This window comes from Phyllostomus discolor, chromosome 4 (genome assembly GCF_004126475.2).
Source record: "Phyllostomus discolor isolate MPI-MPIP mPhyDis1 chromosome 4, mPhyDis1.pri.v3, whole genome shotgun sequence".
NCBI classification, from domain to species: domain Eukaryota; kingdom Metazoa; phylum Chordata; class Mammalia; order Chiroptera; family Phyllostomidae; genus Phyllostomus; species Phyllostomus discolor.
In genome coordinates this window covers 6,947,280-6,968,544 of record NC_040906.2, presented here as the reverse complement: position 1 = coordinate 6,968,544, position 21,265 = coordinate 6,947,280, and the positions used below count along the sequence as shown (strand labels likewise).

General features: G+C 41.1%; 1 protein-coding gene across 26 annotated transcripts in view; it reads right to left on the bottom strand.

The window, feature by feature from the left end:
• Positions 1 to 5,020: 5,020 nt before the first annotated feature.
• The window catches only part of TRIP12 (thyroid hormone receptor interactor 12), a 144,359-nt gene continuing 128,114 nt past the window's right edge, over positions 5,021 to 21,265 (bottom strand). For 19 of the 26 annotated variants that reach the window (XM_028508440.2, XM_036022734.1, XM_036022744.1 and 16 more), the window contains 8 exons: positions 19,084 to 19,198; positions 18,623 to 18,777; positions 17,573 to 17,737; positions 14,323 to 14,487; positions 12,661 to 12,774; positions 10,867 to 10,961; positions 9,641 to 9,744; positions 8,474 to 8,952 (listed from right to left, as the gene is read on the bottom strand). In XM_028508440.2, coding sequence (XP_028364241.1) covers positions 8,756 to 8,952; positions 9,641 to 9,744; positions 10,867 to 10,961; positions 12,661 to 12,774; positions 14,323 to 14,487; positions 17,573 to 17,737; positions 18,623 to 18,777; positions 19,084 to 19,198 — 1,110 coding nt within the window. In that variant the 3' untranslated portion in view covers positions 8,474 to 8,755. Of the gene's footprint in view, positions 8,953 to 9,640; positions 9,745 to 10,866; positions 10,962 to 12,660; positions 12,775 to 14,322; positions 14,488 to 17,572; positions 17,738 to 18,622; positions 18,778 to 19,083; positions 19,199 to 21,265 lie in introns of all 26 variants that reach the window. The other 7 variants (XM_036022737.1, XM_036022742.1, XM_028508433.2 and 4 more) reach the window with 3 other exon arrangements.

The window sequence follows — 21,265 nt, the reverse complement described above, 5'->3', positions numbered from 1 at the left end:
GCAGAAAGAAGGAAATAGTAACGCTCGGAATGGAAATAATAGTTGCTGTGTTATCTCTGAGAAAGGGATCCCATGCCAGGAGACAGCCCTCTCCACAGCAACGTGTCAGGGCATTGAGAGGGGATTTCTGAGCCAAGAGTTTGAGGTGTTCGGTTTCCACAGAGGCGCACTGTTGCAAAGGCACCTGGGCAGGTGACGGGACAGGCAGGTAACAGGAGATCAACACCTCTGCCGTGCATTCCCTGTTCCCAGAGGCAAGGCCCGGGCTCCCAGCTTTGATAGCTCTGAGGGTCACGCCTCAGTCCGTTCTGCCTGTGTCCTCCCCCACCCCCATCCCCAGTCAGCGCCACTCTTGCTCATGATAAGGGACGCTTTTGCACCCTCTGCAGAAGCGTCCAGCAAACGGCTGGATCAGCAGCGACGAGGAGAGAAAAGACCCTCGACAGAGAGAACTCTGTACTGGCAGTGACCGGAGCAAAAGTTGAGAAGGACCCGGGAACGCCCAGAAAGAGAGGCAGGCAGCGGTCGTGTCTTCAGGTCTGCACACTGAGGAGTCCCAGGCTCCAAAAGTCCGCTGCCCATACTCAGCCCCTGGGAGCATGACCCCTAATCTGTCTGAACCGAGAGAAAACACGTATTTGTATGATTCGCTGCCCAGGGACAAGGCCTGGAATGGGATATGGACGGATGGACACATCGAGCTGAAAGAAATAGACTGAGAGGTAACATCCACCATGTGCTCAATATTCATTAACACGATGACGCAGTAGCCAAGAGAGTGAACACAACCTCAGGCTGCAGGGATGCAGATGGAGTGTCTACAGCGACAGAGCACCTCACTCCGGCCCATGTCAGCCAGAGCCCGCACTCCTAATTGCTTCCGTCTACCCAGGGCCCTTTGAAGAGGGGACACAAGCAAGTGACAAGATGCCAGGTACTGGAGGGAGATTGAGTAACACTGGCACCGTCAAAGGAATAGGGTGGAAAGGTCACTGGGAGTTGAAGAAAATGTAGGCGGGGTGGCTAGAGCAGAAAGCTATTGGCAAGGGGAAGTCAGAGGTAGAAAGGACACTGCATTCCACATTTTTTGACAGCTGCCTGGTGGAAAGGGGGCTAGATGTTATCTAGAATGACTGACTACAAAGGACTGTGCTAGAATAAAAAGTCAGCAGAGGAAAGGAGACAGATTTCAACTCTACACCAAGGTGAGCTTTTCTACCTAGAAATAGCCTCCTCCTTTTGGTATAATCTAGCCTCAACCTTAATTAAAGGCCATTTAGATAAAAACAAAACAATGTTTGCTATCCCCTTGGGTAGTAGCTTCAGAAAGACTTCTACGAAATTACTGGTAATAACCTCAGGGGATAAAAAAACAAAGGAGCAAAGATTTTGATTAAATGTTTTTGGTCACTGGACTCAAAAAGTCAGCTGTGGAAATGAAATATAAATGCTTCCCCAGCAAAAGTTCCTAACAAGATGGGAAAAAACTTTTTTTTAAAGATTTTATTTATTTATTTTTAGAGAGGAAAGGGAGGAAAAAAGAGAGAGAAACATCAATGTGCAGTTGCTGGGGACCATGGCCTGCAACCCAGGCATGTACCTGGACTGGGAATCGAACCTGCAATGCTTTGGTTCGCAGGCCACGCTCAATCCACTGAACTACTCCAGCCAGGCGGAAAAAACTTTTAATAATCAGAACTGTTAAAGGGCCACTTGAGAAACAGAAGGGGTCTTGGCTCTGCCACTTACCAGTCAAACGATCAAGTCCCTGAACTTTCTCGACTTCTTTCTCCTCCTGAAACGTGAGAAAGCCAGGCCAGATGACACTAAGCTAAGACCTTCGCTGGCTCTGGATGGTAAGCCTCAGGGAAAGTTACCGAACTGAGGCCTCCTCCATACACTTTCCGCATCCATTTGACAATTGAGCTGGACCACTGAGACCACTGCCATGCTATCGATCAGAGCAGTATTTTAAGAGAACAGCTAATCCAGGAAATTTTGAATAGATGTCATCCAAAGAGGGACTAAGACCCAATCAGCCAGCTAATGACACCAACTTGAAACCACTGAGGTAACCAAGCCCTTTAATTGGATAACTTTTTTTAAGGCCCTATGTGATTCACGGCACATGTTGTCACCTGCACAGGGAGAAAAGGCAGGCCTCTGCATATTTAAATAGGCTCTTAAAATATTAAGCACCTCCTACAGAGGCAGTGGAAGTGATATATTTATCTGGTGTCATTCTCTCCAGATGCCACTTGTGTCTGTCTTTTCATGCTCTGCAAATGCAAGGTCAGTGACCTTTTAACCCAGGAGGATCCCGGGTCACCACTGCCTCTCACTGGCCTGGGCTGCTGCTGCCTGGGTCCAGTGGGAAGCGGACAGTGGGTGGTCAGGAGACTGGACAAGGCCTGCGACCTACCGTGTCCAACTCTGTGTGGACCTGAATGAAGGGAATGGAGAAGGGGCTCTGCCCTCTATTTTTTCTATGTAATCTCAAAACATTATTTATTTTCCTTTTCTCAATTTTCAGTAAACCCTTTAGTAAGGCTTTGGCCCTTTTTACTGGTAAGAAAAATATAGAACATATTCACTTTCAAACTTAGAGCCACCCCAATTTTTTTTAGGTCAAATAAATCTCATGCCTCAATGGCTCGGATAAACTTGGCAATGCTTCTGTTCCATTCAGGTAATAGACCCTGAACTCTGTGTTTCTGTGGCTGTGAATTGATTTTTCTCCCTATTGTTCTTTTACACACAGATATACACATACACACATGTGCATGCTCCTGTGTGCACACACATGCACACACAGATGCATCCATGCACAGAGTAAGTACCCAGTACGTACAGCTACCTTCTTACCTCAGGGTATCTGATGCCACTTGCTAGCTGGGGAACACAAGCAAACCACACTAAGTCTTCAAACCTCAAAATAAGTCTTATTTATGAAACAGGGATAAAAGAGAAGTTCAGCTAAGTAATGTTTACCTTTCTCGTCTTACCTTGTGCCTGCTCCTAAGTTCTGCAGAGTTTTGATTTGTTACTCACTATAACAATTGGCTGAGTATAATATCTGAACACTTTCCAAAGCTGCAACATATGATCACTGTTTCTCAACCGGGGGATAACGCTGTGATATTTGAAAGTGTGAGACGGGTATTCTGCGTTGTCACGACAACTAGAGGGTGCCACTGACAGCGAAGCCAGGAGCCAGGGAGACTGTATGCTTTACAACATCCTCTACCAGGAAGAGCGTGCCAACCAAAAGGCCCACGGGCCTTCCTCAAGAAGCACTGGAAGACATTTCAAAGAATCACACCCGAGGCTGTAAGAATATTAACATGAAAACATACCCTGGAGATGATATGCCCCTGGAGAAGCGCTGGTGAGGTTAGGTGTCACGACTAGCTAGACAGAAGGGCCAGGGCTCTCCTCCTGCTCCACCGCACGGATCGATGAAGCCCCTTGCACAGCTCTGCACAAGCTACTGCGATGCCTGGATTCTGAGAGCTGGGTATTCTGTGTCAGACTCCCCTCGAGAAGAGAACACCCAAAACGGGGCACTCTGGGCTTCCTTCCATCACTGTGTTTTAGAGAATTGTTTCAAACCTGCTTCCCTATGGCAACCAACCATGTGTCAGTGCAAACAAACCTGTCCCTTCAGCAATCTCACCCTGTTTTCTGCCTTAGTTCCTTAACACAATTTTCTTGATCATATGTAAATTCTTAATATAATGTCCCTGACGAATGCTTCTTAGTTGCATAGAGAACATGAAAGTCTATTCCGGAAACCTGAATTGCCAGAGAGGGTGCAGTCATCCACGAGAGCCTGGGAAGCCACATCGGGGTACTCGAGATACAAACACCTTAGGTGTCTGTCCATCAAGGCTCCCCAAGTCCCAAAGCCAATTTTTGGAGACCAAAATGCATGTGGGGTTTCTGGGGGCTGATGGGCTCAGGGTTCCTTGCATAAGCAGGATGGTATGTATCATTTCAGACCCCAGCACTGCCCTTTCCTGTCGTCAATCAAGTGGAAGGAACGGCAACCCAGGCCAGATAAGATAACCTTGAGGTTACTAACCTGGCTGAGGACATGAGGAAGGAATGTTGTAGGCTCTACAGTAAGCATGGGAGTTATGATAACTGTGATTAAATGGACATGCATCTCTCCCCAGCAAATGCACTCACTGGTCTCAAGGTCTGCAAGGACACTGTGCTTTCTAGAGGACCTGGCCCAATGCCTGCCATTAACACATAAAACCTCCATACAACCCATTCACATGCCAGTGTCAAATGATACAACTGCATCCACCAAAAATGCGATGCTAGCCAGCCCTCACGCAGAACTAGCAACAGTCATCACTGCACTGACAACAAGCTTTCTGGGCATGCCTGTCTTGTGTGGTCTTGTCTTTAGTAGCACCTACCATCTATGACTTAGTCACCTCACAGACTGAGAGATTCATCAAGGGAAAAATGTGGTTTTATCATTATGCAGTTACACCAACACAATATATAAGAATGTATGTGTGTGTGTATGTCTGTGTGTGGGCATATACATGTGTGGTGGGTATCTGTACACATATATGTATCATTTCATTCACTTTCCTTAAAAAGAACCCCTCCTCCCCCAAAATACCAATTTAATGTCTTAAAAAAAAACCCATCTCCCTTCCTCTCCTAATCCATCCTACTTCTTGTTCCGGTGGAACAGGCTGCTCTGAGAGCTAAGGTTCTGCTCTGCCTGGACACGGACAACTACCTCCCAACCCCAAAGGCACCACTTCCCGGGACTCTCTTACAACCAGGGATAAGTCTCTCTCCACCAGCAAGCCAGCCTTAGGGTCCTCTCTCTGCCTGTATCTGTCTCCCACAACTTGTCCACTCCCTGCCTCCAAAAAAGGCCCCCATTACTACTGTTACTGACCGAAAGAGGAAGCTTTCCAAAAGCCACCCATGCAAGCATACCACTGCCCAGCACCCACTAGTTGTGCATAATTTAATAAAACTGACCATGTAGGATAATGCTGTTTATTAAAAATATATTCAGGGAGAAGTCAGTGCATTTATGCAATTTTACATACACATCTGTAGTTTGAGGTTCCATTATTCCAACAGTTCATATAAATCACTGTTTCAGATAAGAGGAAAAAAATGCTTTACACAGGAGATCAGCAATTTGTTATAGGTTTGGTCATATGAGTAGGCTTGTTGTAAAAATAAAAACACCTCTTCTATTATTAAAGAATGTTTCCTTTATGCAGGTTAAGTCTTTAGAGTTAAGAACTTTTTCTTGCGTGAGAACTAACTTGAAATTCTTGGAAAACAGCCAATCCTCCATTTTCTAGAAATATAAATGCTATACTTTGTTTGGAATTTTTTTCTTTTGAGGTAACAAAGGAAGCATTTTTCAGTGTTTTGTTACTAGATTATCCTGGACCATGTATGCCAGCTTCTGCCATGGCAAACCTAAGACTCGTACAAAAGCATTTCTCAGAAAATTAGAAATACAGAGTATGACGTTTCCAAACAATATCATTACAGTAGGGAAAAATGGGTCAAAAAATCCAAAGACTAAGATAAATGGATTAAGAGTTTGATCATCTTTGCTACTGGAAAATGGACAACAGCATCCAGAATGCCCCAAAAGATGTGGTTTCTGAATGCACTGATAGGTCTTTCTCCTTTCTTCATCACATTTTCTTGGAAAATCAGCGACATGGCCATCTCCTGAGTTCATACTCACTGACGAACATCAGGGGCATGGCCTCAAAACCCAATGAAGCAGAGGGCAGACAGACCTCCAAGTCGCTGGCAATTATCCTTTGTGTGGAAAAACCAAGACTTGAGTCTAATTTCTTGGATGCAGAGGTTGGGACGCTCTCCCTCCGCCTTATTATGGCCTTTACGGGAAGTTCAGGAAGTGACTGGTCACAGCCTTTTTGTGGACGTACTGAACACGTGTCAAACGCAGGAAACGGGGACTTTGGGCACTACTTCTTTATAAATTGCAAAGGTGAGAGGAAGTTCTCTATCACTACAAACACAGGGAACCAAAGCTGAAGAACAGGAAGAGAGAAATCTGTATCCTTAAGAGTGGCTGTGTGGAAGGTTTCCTCTGGATCTGGCTAAGGCATCTCGAGCTTTCTCCATGTCTGCCCCCAATTAACTACCTAGAATTTACAGATCACTTGGGGCCAGGGAGAAGTACCAGGAAGAGGGGATTACACGTTAACTACCTCACCTTTCCTTCTTAAAATGAAATTGTTAAAATTATGTTCTCATACACAAAGCAGATCAATCAGTAACTGCTGAATGACACAGTATACTTGGTGTTAGCTAACACCTGACAACAAAACCTCAAGTCACTATGCAATTGTCTAAGTGTGTAAAGCATATTTAGAAATTAGTGCTTATTGATAAGATTACTGAGCAAATAAATTTAAGGCATACCTGGAGTAACAGCAAATGAAGTTAACACTTTTTCCCTACAACGCAGTATTAAGGCCTCTGCCAAGACAGATTGCTTTAAAAATGGGAAGAGTCTTCCTGCCCCTAACTAACAGGGGGCTGTTGAGGAAGGTGTAGGCTCAAGGCTGAGAGCACTTGAACAGATGAGTACCAGCTCTGAAACCCTCAGGCTCCAGAATGGGATTCCAAACCATCCCATGTACTCACTAGACGCTGAACCAGTGAGGCCAAATCTGCTGGGGCCACAATATGGAGAAAATGTCTAACACAGTATTAGTTTAATATGAAACATTACTTTGTCTATACACATCTAAATTTTAACAATAGAACCCTGTAAAAAAAATGAGGAACACAAGGCTTTGTTCACGCAAAAATCTTTGTGCTTGGTTTGTAAAAAGGTATCAGAATAGTAGAAACAAATCGGTTCTTTCTTTAACCCTAATGCTGCCTCGTTCAATTGTGTAGCTCCTACGCGGGTAGAGCTGCAGCTATGCAGTGCCCGTCCTCGGTATCCAGGTACAGCTGCCCTCACCTGTCAGAGCCTCTTCAGGGGCCAGGGAGGCAGGACCCTGAGCTCTTCATACAGACCCTCACACTTAACAGGGTCACTGCCTGGGTTCACTGTGAAGGGACGCGCCCTGTGGGGATGAGCTCCCGTTGTGGGGATGCTCCACGTAAGGCCATTTAAGTGAAAAACGACAGTCGTTGAAATAAAACAAGCCACTCTCCATTTCTTTCCGGTGGTGGGATGGGGGACAAAGGGGCTTCTACATCAATCAAGTAAGACTTTGGAACAGTCACTAAAACAAAAGAAAATTGATTTCTCGAAGGTCAATTAAAAACATGAGCTCAGCTCTCATTTAGAAAATATATTATGGAAATTCTCTCAAATTTATGCAACAGGCTTCATTTTGAATCTTAGGAAGGAATTAATCCCCTCCCATTTTCTCTCCACATTTTATGTTCAAGTTGCTGTTATAAATTCTGTGAATAGCAAAATCAGCCACGACGCAGAATCATGGAGATGTAATGATTTACTTGCGTCGAAATACACCTACACCAATTATGCATACAGCACAGAACTGTGAACAAAAAGGTGAAGGAAACAGTGTTTATTTTCAGGTAGAAACATGAACCTGACGGATTATTGCAGACTTGAGAAATGGGCACATAAAACTACTGGACAGAGCACCGTTTACAGGCGCTTTCTCCGTGTGGAGACAGGGGCTGAACTGCGTGTCCCAAGTCAGCGATGGGCGGACGGGGAGAGCAGAGCGGAAGACTATGAACAAAAACTTAAAACAAGAACATTGGAGGAAAAAAAGTCCTTTTTACTCCAACAGGGAATGAAAATTGCTCATTTTTTTCTTTAAAATGTCACATCAAGTCAAAATGCTCTGGCCATAGAATGAGTAATACATACCAGCCTGCCCAGGCTGTAGACTTTGTAACCTACACAAGAGAAATGAGTGAATGAGCTCTTCCTTGCCTCTCCCCCGGGGCTGTAGTTGCTGGAATCACCATGTAAACATTCCTAGTGTGTCAATGGTAGAACGCCAGTAATACCCTACAACTATGCTAAAACTAGGCTCTACGAAAAGTCCACCCAGTCATAAAGGCTGAATTACATTGACGATATGTGTCAATTCATTGACTTTTAAATTATATTTTAATTTGAGAGAACACAGAACAACAAAGCCCATGACTAGTGAAAATGTAACAACTGAATGTCATATACAAAAGAACTGTGAGCTGCACAGGTAATACATGAATGGGGAGAGAAAATCAGAGGGAAGTGAAAAGTACACAGAGCTAACCTACTGAACTGTATTTGTCGAATATGCGTGAGCTTTAGTTTCTGTTCTTATGTACAAGGGTTGTCTTTGGAGGAAACAAAACTGCAGACTTAGCTAGATGGATACACACAGCCCAGAATTAAACTGCACAGCGACATTTATTGTTTCAGCCTGGAAAAACATCCCTTTTTTTAAATTTCACACAGCAAAGCAAGTTAAAAACTTCACTCATCAAATAAATGATAATTTAAACAAGAACTTGCTAAAGAAACCTCATCACAACAATGTTTTAGGGCCTGATCACTTTAAGTCCATGGGGCCATTAATGAATATCAACCAAGAGTCTCTTTTATGACCTGCAAGCCGTTTTTCCTACAACAAGAAGGTGTAACATGTTTGCTTGACTCAGGTGATACATTTAGAAAAGAAATCATGATTTTTTTTTCTTTTGCTGTAACAGGCAGACAATGCATTTCTCGGTGTGATCAGGAAAGATGGAATGACTGCTGCCCTTCTCTCGCTGCTATCAACAGTTTCTCCCGCATTATCTCAAGGCTCGAATAGTCCGGCAACTTAAGATAGTTCACACAAGTCATTACGGAGGGCAAGAAGTCGTCTGGGTTTTCTGTTGATTCGAATGTCTTCCGGACAATCGTCAAGGGTGGGTTCAAACTCCGGAAGCCTGATTTCAAGGGAAGAGAGACCAAGAAACTCAGTAAGTGTACAGGATGCACAAAGCTAGCTCAGAGAACACTTTCTTATTCATGAGCGTCGTCAGGCTGGAAGGACAGGTGTACCTTTTTATGCTACTCCTATCAGAAAACACTACACTGTTTTGCTGTCTAGTATTACTGCACACAGGAGGTACTGTTTCTCCCTCACTAATTCAATCTACATATTCAATATACATTTATTTGGTGCACAGAACCTGATATTGCTTTATTTACCATAAAAAGCCATTGTATAACATGGAGGTAAACAGTTCCTTATGCCTTCTGACTGTTAAGATACAGTACCATTTCATACTCACATTAGGATTCATTTTTGAAAAATCAGACTTCACAATGCCTTTTCATCTAAGAGTCCACAATGTACGAATGACTAAGAACTTGATTTTTATCTAGAAAAGCAGCACTACGTGTGTATTAGTCGTCCTACTTCACTGTATTTAAGGTAATTCCTATGAATGTCCCTACCAGCGATATCCCTTAATATATTACCAAACAAATACAACATTCAGCGACACTGCAATACTGGAATAATTAAGAGGCGCTCTAAAGCACAAAGAACACCCTGCTAGAGGCACTGAAGTCTCACAGACACACACCCCCACAGCCGGGACATACGCCGAGCATCAGCAGTGCACCCACCTCCAACCGGCAACCTCGGGCTGCCTGTCACAAACTGGAGAAACAACCTCTGCTGCTCATTATCGAAACTACTGAGAATCTCAAACAAAAACTTCACAGCCCGGCTGTAACAGAAATACAGAAATAAACATATTATTTCATCATGTTAAAATATAACTTTAAAATCCCAATGCCAACTCTCACAATTAACTAGAAACTGTCAAATTTAAGTATGGCCACACAGGAATTCACATTATGATGAACTCTGACATCAAATTTGTTTCTGCTGTGATAGGCAGAATTCAAATGGAATGAATACTTTTGAAATAAATAAGACTTTAAAAAAAAACTATATACAGGAACAAATAATGGGTCTCCCCCACCACTCCCCGCATATTTTCACAAAAATACTTGAAAAAGAACCTTTGGTTCCTAAAGTGTGGTCTTGAGAAAATGAAGGCCAAAATACTGTAAAGCCTCCCGTACTATGTAGACAAATTAAAAAATAACCCTTCATTGTTTGTAATATATGAGGTCTGTCCCAGAAAAATCCAGCCATTGTTAACGAAAACAATTTGTGTGACACTGACATAACCTGGAAGCCAATAGAGTGGACTGGAACGCATGTGCGTGAACAATGGCTTCACTGTACTGGTCAGGGGGGTGGTAGATACCATTGAGTGAGCATGAGTACTGTGAGGTTTGACATATTCAAAGTTACCGAGTAGAACAACGAATCTCCACCAAATTTTGAATTCAGCTTGAACATCTCTCCACAGAAACTATTCGGATGATTCAGAAGGCCGCGGCTATGGGCAACTGTTGCCTCATCACAACAATGCGCCCACTCACGCATCACATCTTGTGCAGTTTTTTGGTGAAACATCAAATCACCCAGGTGACTCAGCCCCACTACAGCCCTAATTTGGTGCCCTGCAACTTCTGGCTTTTTCCAAAACTAAAATCACCTTTGAAAAGGAAGAGATTTCAGACCACACATGAGATTCAGGAAAATGTGACAGGGCAGCTGATGGTGATTTAGAGAACTGTGTGAGGTCCCAAGGTGCCTATTTTCAAGGGGACTGAGGCATCATTGTCCTATGTACAATGTTTCTTGTATCATCTTCAATAAATGTCTCTATTTTTTATATCACATCTGACGGAACACCTTCTGGGCAGACCTCGTATACACACATGGACTACCTACCAACTTCTCAATGGAAAAACTGGCAGGTCGCAGTACCTACCTGTCGTGAGTATAACCGTGATCTGGCCTGCAGCATTCCATCAGTGTCTTTGCATCCCAAGTGTCTGCTTTACTGCCACACAGGAGTTGATCCAGCTGTGCATTTAAATAAGGGTAATGCATTACTAAAGGTAACAGCTGCGTAGCAGAGAGAAATGCATACAACATGTTCTGTTTTGCAGTACACTGATATACGGCTTGTATGTATCAAGTAAGAGTATCACTGTCATATCAAAGACTTCTGCTTAGGACCTCTTCATATAATGTGGTCTTCTAATGCATTTATAGATTCAATCTCCTCAGTTACATACACATTAATAGGTTCTCTGTCCATCTGCAGGGACTAGGTTCTAGAGAAGTCTTTAACCTCAAACAATACTTCTGAGACAAACCCTTGCTTGATTTACGTTTTCCTAACTCTTCTCATTTCTTTAGAAGCTTTAACTTGATAATCTACTTCTAACGAAGGAGATTTTCACAAATCCTGGTTTTGGGAATCACAAGGGTACTGAATTAGGGAAGCCAAGAGCTAGATATACTGAACTGGAGAGAGAAGTGGCAAAAGAAAGCTGACCTGAGATATACCAAATGGGTAGGTTTTCACATTTTGTAAAGAGAAGCACATCTATGCCATGTAGCTGTTTGGGGTGTGTGGGGGCCCGCCTAGTCACTACAGAATGGTGTCAGAAAGCAAGAAATGCCTTTGTGCCCTTGGAATATCCAACATCTGTTTCAAATTAAACTTATCTTTTTTCTAGTTTAACTGCCCATTTGCAGAACAACTTTATACTTTTGAGAAAATCCAATTCAGGGCATATGAAGTTTAATATCTACTACATGTCACTCACTGTCAGACACGTTATGTATGTTCAATGAGGCGGAGATAATCCCAATTTTTCAGATGAGGCCGCCAGATCATGTACAACTACTTGGGTATGGTCACATGGCTAAGTAGCAGGGACCAGGATTCAATTCTAGGAGTAATATTTGATGCTTTTCAATTCCAGGTGATGCTTAGGGCCTTAAAGTGCCAGTGATACCACATGCTTCAACAGTAGGGGAAACAAAGTGGACATAAAAATAATAATTGAGATTAAAATGCTAAGTTAATCAAAGATTTCCAGATTCAGTGGCAATGAATGTGTATTCTTAAGCTAGGATTCAAAAAAAATAAACCAAGATGTTTCCAAACTGGGGAAACCTAACATTTTCTAAACTTGTTCTTTGTATGACACTTCATCATAGTTTCTTGCTGCACTTTAAGATGGTTAGAAAAAACTCTGCACATGAACTTACTTCTTTCTATTCTCAGAGTATTATGTGACTTTAGCAATTAAGTGGTTTACAACACTTCCTTAAAACTTCAAGCACTAACTTTTGTCTTGAAACAAACCAAACCAAACCATGCTACCTCCTCAGTGTCAATTTCATTACTCTGGCTCTCCCGGCCAAGCACAGCAGTACAAACACCTAAGTCCCACTCTCCACCTGCAGCGGGGTCTCACCTGACAACAGTACTATGCTCAATCATTCACACATGGACCCCCACTCCCTTGTATTTAGTATTTATAGTATATTAAATATTTGTATAGTGCATATATCCTATTTGTACAGTATAAAATGTTATACCGAATGTTTAATATTCTTCCTTGCTCAGGAAATGGTCTTATCTTTTCCCAAATCTACCCTTTGCTCCCACCCCGCCCCTTTTTATTCAAACACTGGAGTCTTTGACTAAGATAATTGGAGGTACAGAACTGAAAATTAACTTTTCTTTTACACGTAAGCTACTCACTTCTTCTGGGTAGAAGTACTGAAGGTGACTGAGTGGGAAGACTGATTCAAATCCATCTCTGAATGAATCGAATTGCCTGGAAACACCTTCATTTAGTGCCCAGAATATAACCAGCTGCAAAAAAGAAAAAGCTTTTACAAACTGACAAAATTTCAAATCCCTTTTGTGACACAGTACAGTGAAACATCACTTAAAAAAAAAAAAGAACAAGTTTTTAAGTCTTTAAAGTATCTCCAAGAGAACTGCTTAAGTAAAAGATCAGTCAGGGCAATTTCTAACCTGGGGCCTCACCAGTAAGAAAATATAAAAAATGCCATGTGTATTTATGGTTAGTATGCTTTTAAAATTCATTTACATAAAATTCCTATGGTACAGAGTTATACATTACCTCACTAGATGAGGTGCAGATGGAAATTTCTCAAGGGGATAAAATGTTACTGAGAGTTAAAGAGTATGCTTCAAGAGTCACAATTACCAACTGTTAAGTGTTTTTAATGTGAAAATTTTCATTCTATATTCTGTTCAGTTCTTAGAAGCCAACCCTGCCTCCACTTAGCAAAAGGCAAACTCTGCAAATGCCGTCACGTGAAACTGAAGGATAACAAAAAGCATCTGTTACTGGTCCAACATTATCTCATCATCAATTTAGTCAAAAATAAGAGGACATATTCAAATAAATTTTTTAAAATAGTGTCTCATTGCTAGAAAAAGGCATTACTGTAAATTATTTTCAGAGAACCTTAATCTGGATGTTAACTCTTCATTTAATAGTAAACTGAAAGATTAGTCTTCCCAAGGTTAGAAAAAGCAGCAGGTAGTATGAGAAGACACTCCTACTAAATATTTAAAAAATTTATTACACATCACAGAAACGCTAGGTAAATCAAATAGTATCTAAGGTACTCTTACTGTTTTCTCCCTCAAATTGATGAAGAAACCATAACTAAAATTTTTCAGAGATTCTATCAAAAATCCCATCGTTAGGCTACCAAAAAAGTTAGGTCTGTCTAGGTGGAAGATGGCATTTCATCTTCAACCCAATGTTCTTTCCACTTAATGTCAGGAAAAACCATAAGAAACTTTGCAAACAGTATTAATAAGGATCTACATGAGTTATAATTTGAAGTATAATTTTTATATTCAGTATAAAATTTTCCTTAATTTTAGCAAATATAGTCAAAGACCATGAATTAGTAATTTGAAAAGCCTCACCAAACCCACAAATATGAAAAGCGGGGGAGGGACAGGGTATTAGAAGAAATTCATCTTAGCTAGCTTGATAGAAAGACAGAAATGCAATATGGTGAGATCATAGGAATGGCTCCTTTTCACTGATTTCTTTGTAAACTGTGAGCAAATGTGAAATGTGATATTAGCAGATAGCATTTAAACTTGGGAACAGCATACGAAGATTGTATAAAGCACTGTGAAATATCCAACATATCCCCCCACGGAGCAAATAGAAGCTAAGACCTGAAATGGCAACTTCACACATGATCCCATGGACCAAAGGCCTCAAACCAGTCCGTGCAGGCAGCTAGCTGACACCTCCCACGCTTCACTGGAAGGGCTCCCTCCCTCCCCTTTACAGCAGTACCCACAGGCAAAGCCGTGCCATCACCACCGACGGCCTTCTCCCCAAAGGACGCCACAATTACGTACTCTTAGATACTCTTCTAGGTTGTGGATAGTGACAGGTATATCCTTTCCTCCTTTCTTCAGTTCAATGTTGGGAAACCCTGGCAGGGTGAAATCCAATCCTAGATCTTCAACTGAGCAGCCATTTATAGTCAGGGTTTCTAATGCATATCGTAGACTCTCTTTGGTCTAAACAAAAGGGAGGAGGATTGTCAAGCTCACTTATTCACTCTATTATGTCTTTACGCTTATAAAATAAAAGGTATGCTAACAAACTGTATGGGCTCCTTCACCTCTTGGCCTATTTTTTCTTATTTTGCCATAATCTCCACACGAAGAAGTCACTGAGATCACAAAGGAAATAATCTTAAACACTTCAGAATCCTACTGTCTTTACATGAGAAACACAATGTCAAGTGTTCCTCCATAATGAGATGTTTGCTCCTCCATTTGTTCATATTCAAATCCTACTTCACAGAAAGACCTTGCATAATGGTCAATTTAAGAGTGTGGTCTCCAGAGGCAGACCAACTCTTCATAAACTCTTGGCCAATCTTAACGAATCCAATATATGTACGTAGTTCATACTGAATAATACACTTAGAAAATTATAAATACAAACAAGAACAAATACTGCACTATCTAGTATTAACAATAAACTTTTTTCTCTGCCAAGTCCAGGTCTAAAGAATACCCTGCAGACTCTTCATTTAGGCCTAGAATAACAAATATCTATTCATATAGTAGCACTACAGTTGCTATTCAAGTCATACTTTAAAAACAAGTGTTAAAAGCAGTTTGTTATTCGCTTTTTTAAATGCTTAAGATGACAAAATATTATATTTATATTTTATTAAAAATTATTTTTTTTAAAGATTAAGCATGAAAGAACAACTGAAACTACAAATTCTGTCTGATTATGAATGTCTCCAATACAGGAGAAAAAAGACATATGGGTTTCTGCATGGGAGATGCCTCCAAGTATGAAATTCCTAGAGGCAAAACACTCAAGTGCAGAACATTACTCATTTTAACTAAAAGAGGCTGATTACTAAATCATTTAAAGAAACTGAAAGCTGCTTAGGATCCCAGATAATTCAAAATATAGAGAAGGCGGCAGCATTATTTAAGATTAAGGCAAAATATGGCTGCTGAGGATTATGTTTTTATTTTTAATGGTCACTCTTACCTTTCTGCAAAAACCTATGTCTTTATGTCTCAGTTTCAGGTGCATCATTTGATGACACCAACGGAAGATCTTTCATTTTGCACATGAAGTACTCTTCAGCAGAAAGGCTAAAAAATTTTAATTTTGTTCTAATGCCCTCTTTCTGAAAAGCTCTCAAAATTGTCCCCCCTCTTGTTACAGATCACGGCAATCACTGGTATACTAAAGACTCTTCACAGATACTCAAGAAGTATCTTTAAAGGTTTTTATTACAACCTGCTATCATTAATAGATACCTAGGATATACAATATATCCTTAAGATGTTTTTTAAAGATTTTATTTATTTTTTAATATTTTTAATTTATTTATTTTTAGAGAGGGAAGGGAGGGAGATAGAAAGAGAGAGAGAAACATCAATGTGCGGTTGCTGGGGGTCATGGCCTGCAACCCAGGCATGTGCCCTGACTGGGAATCGAACCTTGGACACTTTGGTTCGCAGTCCACACTCAATCCACTGAGCTACGCCAGCCAGGACGAGATGTTTAAAAGAGAGAACAAATATCAGAAGATGTGAGGGAGAACTGCAGTGGAGACACGGATACATAACAGAGCTTGCAAAATACATGAGGCTGCAGGCTCCAGACCAAGCAAGCTGGGCTTGAATTCTAGCTCTACCACATTCTAGGTATGTGACCTTGGGCAGCAGGATACTCAACTTATCCGCCTCAGGTTTCTCATGTGTAAAACAGAGATAAGGGAAATACCTAAGTCTCATGGGGCCGTTGCAGATTAAATGAATTAATGTACATAAAGCACTTGGAACAGTCATGACTTTACCTTCCTTCCTTGTGCTCACCTCTCAACCATTACTTACATAAAAGATGATACTAAATAAGATTTAGTAGTTTAAAATTTAACCAATTAGTAAGCATAAACCTAACTGGTTCTAAAAACCAAAAAACAACAGATACTGTATGGAAAATATGGACTTGGCCTCTTTTTAAAGACTTGGCCATGCCCCTTAATAAGCTTCTTTTTCCAAAACCACCAACAATTACTAATTAATATAGGAGTTAAGATTAATTCCCTCACCAATCACCTTTTTCCCTGATAAAGACATTCTAAAACCCTCACTTGTCTACTGTAACTTCCTCTCCATTTCATCAGGAGATTTGACACTTTCTACTCTGCAGAATCTCAAGTCTCTATTCTTAATGCATGTTAACAGTGGTCTGTGTTAGCTGCCCAAATATAAGCATATCTGAATCTGTGACACTTCTTTAAAATACAACTTTGCCTTCTTCTAATGATAAGTACAGAACCACTACTAACTTCAGACTGAGTCAAATGATTTTTTTCGTCTATTGTTAGTAAAGAATATACATTAGTGATATAAAGCTCAGGATTACCCACAAACTCTAACAGAGAAACTCCAACACATATTATGAAGAAACAGCGCACAGCCACTGTGATCTTTAAAGATATCTACCTGACTTCCCCTGGCTGGGGTGGCTCAGTGGGCTGAGTGCTGGCCTGCGAACTGAAAGGCTGCCAGTTTGATTCCCAGGGATGACACATGCCTGGGCTGTGGGCCAGATCCACAGTCAGGGATGTATGAGAGGCAACCAACTGATGTTTCTCTCACAGACTGATGTTTTCCTCTTTCTCCCTCCCTTCCCCTCTTAAAAAAAAAAAAAAAAAAAAAGATATCTTCCTGAGTCCTGTCTAAAAACAAACGGACTATTCCTAAATTAAGCCAGCCTTTTGGGAAAGAGGGAAAAAAAAAATCTGTCCTAAAAATAATTTGATCAATTCAAATCCTTACTAAAAGGATTCAGTATGATATAGTATCTGCCCAGATACATAACACCCATATAAAATTTAACAAACAAGATCCCTTGGTGTCAGTTAGGAGTGTATCTTACTTGTTAATAAAGCCATTTATTCATCAACTGCTGTTATTATACACAGGTAACCCTACCCACTGAAAAATGTTTCAGTTGTGATAAAAAACTGAACTCATAAAATAACACATTAATATAGACTAATTAAATGGGTCAAATACAAACCACTTAACAAAGGCCTCATCTTAATTTAAAGCCTACCTGGGATTTATCTTGTTCAAGTCTTTTCTTCTGTCTGACAACGTCTTCTAGGTGATACACTGATCTGGCTACAACTGGGTCAATATCAAACAAATCGTGGGATGTCAGTGAAGTTTCTTGCCGAAGCATCCACTTATAAAAGGGTAAGCCAAGAGGCAGGTCCACCTGAAAGGGAATATGCAAAAACATAGTCACAGCTTGTAGAATTGCCTCAATTCTATAGCCGACACTTAAAAAGATCACTTTAAAAGGTCAAGTAATCTCCAGGGGAAAGAATGTATTTAGGAACTGTTTCCCTCATTATATGAAACCATCCCCATTTAATCTGGGGTCCTGAGATTGTGAAAAATGTAGAATACTTAAGAATTCCATTTAAACAACAGCCCTATAAAATAATTTTTCAATGATGGACATGTAGTCGCCACAAGGGCTCAACATCAAGAGATGTTTAGAGAAAAGAGGTTAAAAGGAAGAACCAAATGATTACCATTAAAATAAAAATGGAACTCCTAAAGTAACTGATTAACAGTTCATTCTTCAGTTACAGTGAAATAGTAAGCTTGTGAATTTGATATCAAATGAAAATGTCTCCCACATAGAGCCAAAGTAGCTCAGAAGATGTGAGATGAGGAAATGAAGAAAAGTCAAGAAATACTCAAACCTTTGTGATTACTGATTTTCCTGGATTATTTTCATTCCAGCTCCCTAATGGCAATTTACCGTAGTTCAGTTACATACTCTTGCTTCCCAACTGAATTAAAACGCTAATGTAAAACACTTTAGAAATACATTAACTAAAGCCACCTTTAATATTGTCTGAGTCTCTGAACTCCTGCAACTAACAAAACGTGGGCCACAGACTGGCACTTGGGCCTCACCCTTGCTACTGAATCAGAATTGGCTTTTGTTAACAAAATCCCCAAATAAGTCATGTGCACGCTAAAGTTTGTGAAGCACTGTTTTAAAGTACAACATTAAGCATTACGAGATTATGAACTCTTGCAGAACACAGGCACAAAAAAACTTATAGAAGAACAATCATAAACTCACCAATCTGAAATCCATGATAGCCTTTGCCATTAGTTTTCCTAAGAAGCGAAACTTCATCTTAACTTTTGCAATGTGAGCTGGCTTTGCTGTCCTACCAAAGGGAAGGGCAAACAAGCCCTGGAGGTTTTGAATGTACTTGGTCCCTTCTTGGCTTCCTGTAAAATGAGCAAGTCATCAAACTTTAGATGTTCTTTCCCAAAACAAGACAAAACAAAACCTGCTAACTAAGAACATTTAATAAATTCAGTATTCTCACAATCAGATAGATCATGGAATGAAACCCTCTAGAGCTGGAAGGGCCTCCCTTACTTGAAAAAATGAGAACACAAAGGCTGGAATACATTTAGGTAAGGGAGCAGAGTCCTTTGCTAGAAGTTAAATATATTTAATGAGCTGTAAGGGCCCATTACCCGAAATGAGTAACATAAAATGACTAAGCCAGTTCAGAGATTAGTACTTACCTTTTGGATTGCTAAGAGTTACTTCTTCACCTCTCCAGAGACCCAAGTCAGCCCTCTGTAGTTCCTGAGATACAAGTGCATAAAACTCCAGTGTAGGCCCAAGACCTGTGCCAACCTACAGAAGAACAAAAGTAGAACAATTTCGAATTTTAAATTTTGTGCTGTTTTATTTATTTTTTTTAACCTGACAACCTGTTTGCAATGTAGATATTAACAGGAACTGTTTGTCAAGATGCAGTAGAGATTATGTCTCCGACTGTGCTGAGTACACTGTATTCCTTCAGTCTTGGTCTTCCAGAACAAGAGCTAGCAGCCCTTTGTACTTACTTTCCTATTCCCTATGGCCCTTAACATTGTGCCTGTGTGGTTCAAGCTTGTATCCTGAGAAAAGTGCGCTTGTAGCTATATACCCCACCCTCAGAGACTAAGATGGCATGGTCTGCATATGGCTCTCTCTTTGGTGAATGGTAACACTGAAACCAGCTCAGATGCCACCGCCTCAAGAGAAGCCTCCTTCTCTGCCCAGTTAGCGTCCTCCTTTTCTTAGGACTTCCATTTCAAATATTTAAGTACTTACCACGTTACTTTGTCACCATTTCATTACATGCCTGTCTGTATCTCTCACTTGAAAGTAACTTTAATTCACCTCTGCATCCTCTACAGTGCCCAAGCACACACCAGCCACTTAACAGAGGTTGGTGGGGGCAGGTCTGAACCCACACCAGCACCCACCAGGCTAACTTAGCCTCGGGCTTGAGTAGTATATCAGTGCTTCTCAAGCCCACGGTGCACTGGACTCCCCTGAGAGCTTTATCAATATGCACGTGTCCTGAAAATTCTGATTGGGCAGGTTTAGAGCCTGGGCACTAGTATTTTGAGACAAGCTCCAGAGATAACTGTACAGCCTTGAATGAAAACCCATCCTCCACGAGAAACACGAGCCTGTGGCAGTGTTCCCAGCCTTAACTATTCCTTCTTCTTCTATCAAGGCCCTCCCAGCTCCGACCACAAGCTAGATATGTGGCTAATGACAAGTTCACATCACAGTTTATAGAGCTAAATCTAACCACAGTCCTGTTTAGAAGACTGTATTTCACTTACAGAGTATTTGCAAATAATGTGTATTATTTTATCATTATCCCAGTAACTTTTAAAAAGTATCCACACTAGCTTAGATGCAGTCCACCAAAGGTTGAACTGAACTTTTGGAAAGTCATCTGCTGGGACCTGGTGATATGTTCTTAACCCACCCTGCCCCCTTGTTGGTACTGCACAGCAGTGAATGGCATCAGCATTCAGCCCACACTCCAACCCAAACCTGGAGGCCGTGGGTAGCTCTTCTTGGTCTTACTCTCCACATTCCAAACAATTACTAAATACTGTAAACCCCACCTTCAAAATATATTCTAAACTGTTACCACCAACCTCTCTTATCTGGTCTCTGAACTAGCAATCTTGGCATCTCTCAGATGCCAAGAGAATAGCATATTCTCACAGTGCCAAACAAAGATCCTTGCAAAACGTAACTTCATTTCGTTCCTCCACACCCTCTGAGGCTTCCCATCTCACTCAAAGCAAAAGTTCAGGTTGGAAAACCTGTTCACATGTCCCATGTGATCCCTCCTCCCTCCGATTCCTACACCCAGGCAAGTCATCTGCCAAAAGGCAGGAATGTTTGCCTCAAGGCATTCACTTGTCTGTCATTTTCCTAAAGATACTCTTCCCCCAGAGACCACCGACCCACCTCTGCTCAAATGTCACCTTAGACCACCCTATCCCCTCCCCATCATGCTCCATCTTCTTATTTTCCTTCATCTCATGCATGGTCTAACACATAAATGTGTGTGAGTGTTTGTGTATCAACCCCCCAAACTAAAAGAAAGGCTCCATGACTTCAGGGACTCTGTATAATTTGTTCTCCATTCAACCCTGGGCATTAGAAGAGAGGAAGGAGGGGAAAAAGAGAAGCAAAGAGAAAAAGAATAAAACTGCATTAATATCTGATATCCACCAGATGGTGCTTTAAAGTCAGTTCTTTCTCCCTTAAAGTTAGTTCTTTCTAGCATAATTATCCTAGGCCAAGCAGAAATCACAGATCAGATCAGTCTACTTCCTTCATCCAAATACTGTTTTTTCTACAGGTAAAACAGACAACTTAGATTATTAAATGACATGGGTATCA